Source organism: Capsicum annuum, chromosome 5 (assembly GCF_002878395.1).
Source record: "Capsicum annuum cultivar UCD-10X-F1 chromosome 5, UCD10Xv1.1, whole genome shotgun sequence".
NCBI classification, from domain to species: Eukaryota; Viridiplantae; Streptophyta; class Magnoliopsida; order Solanales; family Solanaceae; genus Capsicum; species Capsicum annuum.
In genome coordinates this window covers 64,840,096-64,844,344 of record NC_061115.1, presented here as the reverse complement: position 1 = coordinate 64,844,344, position 4,249 = coordinate 64,840,096, and the positions used below count along the sequence as shown (strand labels likewise).

Sequence of the window (4,249 nt, the reverse complement as noted above, 5' to 3'; positions counted from 1 at the left end):
AGGTGAAAGAGAGATTTTGGAAGGATTTAGATGAGGTAGTGACAGTGTGCCTAGCTCGGAGAAGATTGTCATAGGAGGGGACTTCAATGGACACATTGGGGTCTTACTAGGAGGCTATGATGATGTGCATAGAGGTTTTGGTTTTAGTGATAGAAATGGTGAGGGAGCTGCTCTTTTGGATTTTGCGAGGGCCTTTGGGATGGTGGTAGTGAATTTGAGCTTTCCAAAGAAAAAGCATCACCTGATAACCTTCTGAAGTGTGATAGCCAAGACTCAGATTGACTTTCTACTACTTAGGAAGGGGATAGGGTGTTATGTAAGGACTGTAAATTCATTCCAAGTGAGCATCTTTTGACCCAACATATTCTTCTAGTGATGTACTTATCTATCAAGAAGAGCAAGATGAGAAAGGTCGGGGAGGATCGACCTAGAATTAATTGGGGTAGCTCGATGCCAGTTAATGCTTTAGAGATAGGGGAAAAAGTAGCGGGAATAGGGGTGTGGAAGTGCGAAGGGGATGTGGATGTTATGTGGGATAGGGAAGCTAGATGCACAGAGATTGATAGAGAAGTGTTGGGTATTTTGAGGGGTCGGGCAGGACGGTATAAGAGGGACTGGTGGTGTAATGAAAAAGTGAAGAAGAAACTAGAGTTTAAGAACGGGGCATATGTTAAGTTGATTGAGATTAAAAATGAATAGGAGAAGTGGGTGAATAGGGAGGCTTATGAAGTAGCATGGAAGGAGGCTAAGTTAGTAGTTATGGCTGCTAAGTTAGTAGCGTTCAATACCTTGTATATGGGGTTAGAGGAGAAAGGCATGTAAAAGAGGTTGTATAGGCTTACTAAGGCTAAAGATCAGAAGAGTCGTGACCTCGATCAAGTAAAGTTCATTAAGAAGGAGGATGGTAGTGTTTTTGTAGAGGATGTTCACATTAAGAAGAGATGGTAGGAGTACTTTTATAGACTTTTGGATGAGGAGGGGGACAGATTCATTGAGTTAGGGGAGCTAGAGAACTCGAAGGAGAGCCATGATTTCAATTACTATAGGTGTTTTAAGGTTGAGGAGGTCATAGAGGCGATTCATAAAATGCGAAGGGGTAGGGCGATGGGTCCTGACGAGATTTTGGTGGATTTTTTGAAGTATGCTGGTGGGGCAGGTTTAAGGTGGTTGACTGATTTATTTAACAACATTTTCAAGACTGCGAGAATGCCTGAGGTTTGGAGATGGAGTAAAATGATTTCATTATATAAAAACAAGGGTGATATTCAGAGTTCTAACAAGTATAGAGATATTAAACTGCTGAGTCATACTATGAAGATTTGGGAGAAAGTAGGTGAGGGGAGATTGAGGAGGGTTGTGTCAATTTTGGAGAATTAGTTTTGATTTATGCTTGGTCGCTTGATAATAAAGGCAATCTACTTGGTGAGAAGATTGTTGGAACAGTATATAGAAAGAAAGAGGGATTTACACATGGTGTTCATTGACCTAGAAAAGGTGTATGATAAAGTCCTGAGGGAGGTTCTTTCGAGATGCTTGAAGGTGAGAAAGGTCCCGATGGCGTACATCAAAGCTATTAAGGACATGTATGATGGAGGGAAGACCCGAGTGAGGATGGCCGAAGGAGACTCAGAGCATTTTTTGGTTGAGACAGGGTTGTATTAGGGATCGACCCTTAGTCCGTTCTTATTTATGTTAGTGATGGACGTGTTGACGTGGAGTATTCATGGCTAGGCGCCTTGGTGTATATTATTTTCTGATAATGTAGTACTGACTGATGAGACGTGGAGGGGTGTGAATGACAAATTGGAGGTTTGAAGGCAAACCCTTGAGTCTAGGGGGTTCAAGTTGAGTAGGTCTAAGACGGAGTATTTGGAATACAAGTTTAGTGACTTGAGGCAGGAGGACAAAGTGGTGTTGAGGTTGAAATCCTAGGATGTTCGTAAGAAGGATAGGTTTAAGTTTCTTGGTTCTATGATTTAGGGAAATGGTGAGATTGATGAGGATGCATCTAAGCGTATTGGAGCAGGTTGGATGAAGTGGAGGCTCGCCTAGGGAGTGTTGTGTGATAAGAAGGTGCCCCTTAAGCTTATAGAATTTGACGTAGTATCCGAATCATAATATGACAGATATCATCTGATGGGACTCTTTATCGAGCATTGAACTCTATTACAAAGCTAGTTGTTGATAATACTGCAGGGGGGATCATTTGTGGATCTCACTTTTCAAGAAGCCATGGAGATTCTTGATCGGATGACCAAATAAAGTAGAGCTTAGCATACCAGGGATTCGGTGGTGGCAAGCCATACTGTTTCTATTGATATGACTATAGAAACACTTAAAAAAGAGGAAAGTCATGGCACACTTGAAGACGCAGATGGATTTTTTGAACAAGAACTTATTATCTGCAAAGACAGAAAAAGTGAAAGTTGTTGCAGCCAAAGGTAGAGATGATTCTGATTTGGAAGAAGAAGTTAACTATTTAAATAACCAGGGGATTTTTTAGGCAATAGCCAAGGAAATCAAGGTCAAAACTATTACGACAAGACTGGTTACAAGGATAGGGATCAAGGAAACTGGAAAGGTAAGAATGATAGGAGTGGGTATATGTACCTTTTGGAAGTAGAGATAATGCTGCAACTAGCTCTGGAAAGATGTTCATGGAGGACATGATGGAAAAATTATTAAAGGGAGTTGAAGCTACCAACTCTGGGGTGACTACCATGAAGATCGAATTGTCTTCTACGAGTCAGTTGGTAAACTTGCACTCTACCTCTATCAAGCAGTTGAAGAAACAAATGAGCTAGCTCTCGACAGTGTTAAATTAGAGGAAGACTGGAACATTGCCAAGTGATACTATTTAGAATCCGTAGAATAATGGCTCTTACATAGAAATCATTATTAAAAGTGGTAAGGTATTGGCAAGCCCTTCTATGGGCAAGCCTTTGGTTGATATTGTAGCAGATGACATTGAAGATGCAGAGATTTATCATCAGATAGAGTCTAGGAAATCGGATGAGGTAATTGATGATGCACCATCCAACAGTAAGTAGGTTGATGAGTTAAAAAAGAATAAGGGAAAGGAGGCTGAAGTGGTAGTTACCACTGTTCCAAAACTACCCCCTCCATTTCCCCATCGATTGAAGAAGAAGGCTAATGACACAAAGTTTAGAAAATTCATAGCAATGGTTAAGCAGTTGACGATTAATCTACCATTGGTGGAGGCATTGGAGAAAATGCCTGGGTATGCAAAGTTCAAGAAAGACCTCATCTCGAAGAAGCGTTCAGTTAGTTTTGAGATTAGGGACAATCATTATAATTGTGGTGTTATTTCCACAAGGTCTCTGGTGCAGAAAAAAGCAGATCTGGGAGCATTTACTATCCCATACACTATTGGACCTCTTGACTTTGCAAAAGCTCTGTGCGACTTGGGAGCTAGCATCAATCTGATGCTACTAGCTGTTTACAAAATGTTGGGTTTGGGAGATCTCACACACACTGACATTGACTTTTGATGGCGGATAGGTCGGTAAAATGACCTGTTGGTATTTTGTATGATATGCTGGTGAAGGTTGCTAGTTTCATATTTCCTATGGATTTCGTTATTCTAGATTTTAAGGTGGACTTCGAGGTGCCCATAATCTTGGGTCAACCTTTTCTCATAATCGGAAGTGTTCTAATTGATTTGCGAGTTAATGAGCTCTTATTTAGGCTAAATAATAAAGTGGTGCAATTTGATGTGTGTTAATCAATGAAGCAGCAGAAAGAAATGAGTGTGTTTTCTACTGTGGATGTCTATTATGAGGAGGAGCAGGAAGTGCCAATTGAAAAGAAATTTGTTATTGAGACATTAGCAGTTGTGTTGATAAATTTTGATTAGGATGGTATTGAAGATTATGAGGAGACAGTGTGTGCCTTGATGGGCATGGGTTCTTACTCATATACACCCAAGAAGTTGGATTTCGACTTACAAAAATCTTACAAATCCACCTGCTAAGCCTTCTATAGAAGAACCACCTATCCTGGAGCTGAAAGAGTTACCCAGTTATTTGAGGTATGTGTTCCTGGGCAGTGGGAATACATTACCTGTTATTATTGCATTGATCTGGGTGAGAAACAGGTGGAAACCCTTATCTCCGTTCTTAAGAGATATAAGAGGGCTATTGGTTGGACAATTTGAAACATCATTGGCATTCTTCCTAGTGTATGTACGTATAAAATCCAGCAAGAGAAGGATTGTATCCCGACTACT

At 40.6% G+C, this 4,249-nt stretch overlaps 1 protein-coding gene across 1 annotated transcript; it reads left to right on the top strand.

Moving 5' to 3' along the window:
• The first annotated feature begins 2,353 nt into the window (after positions 1-2,353).
• On the top strand, positions 2,354-3,512 carry LOC124898504. The gene is made up of 3 exons (XM_047412142.1): positions 2,354-2,470; positions 2,871-3,017; positions 3,075-3,512. The coding sequence occupies exons 1-3, from the start codon at positions 2,354-2,356 to the stop codon at positions 3,510-3,512; spliced, it is 702 nt and encodes a 233-aa protein (XP_047268098.1).
• Positions 3,513-4,249: the final 737 nt, after the last annotated feature.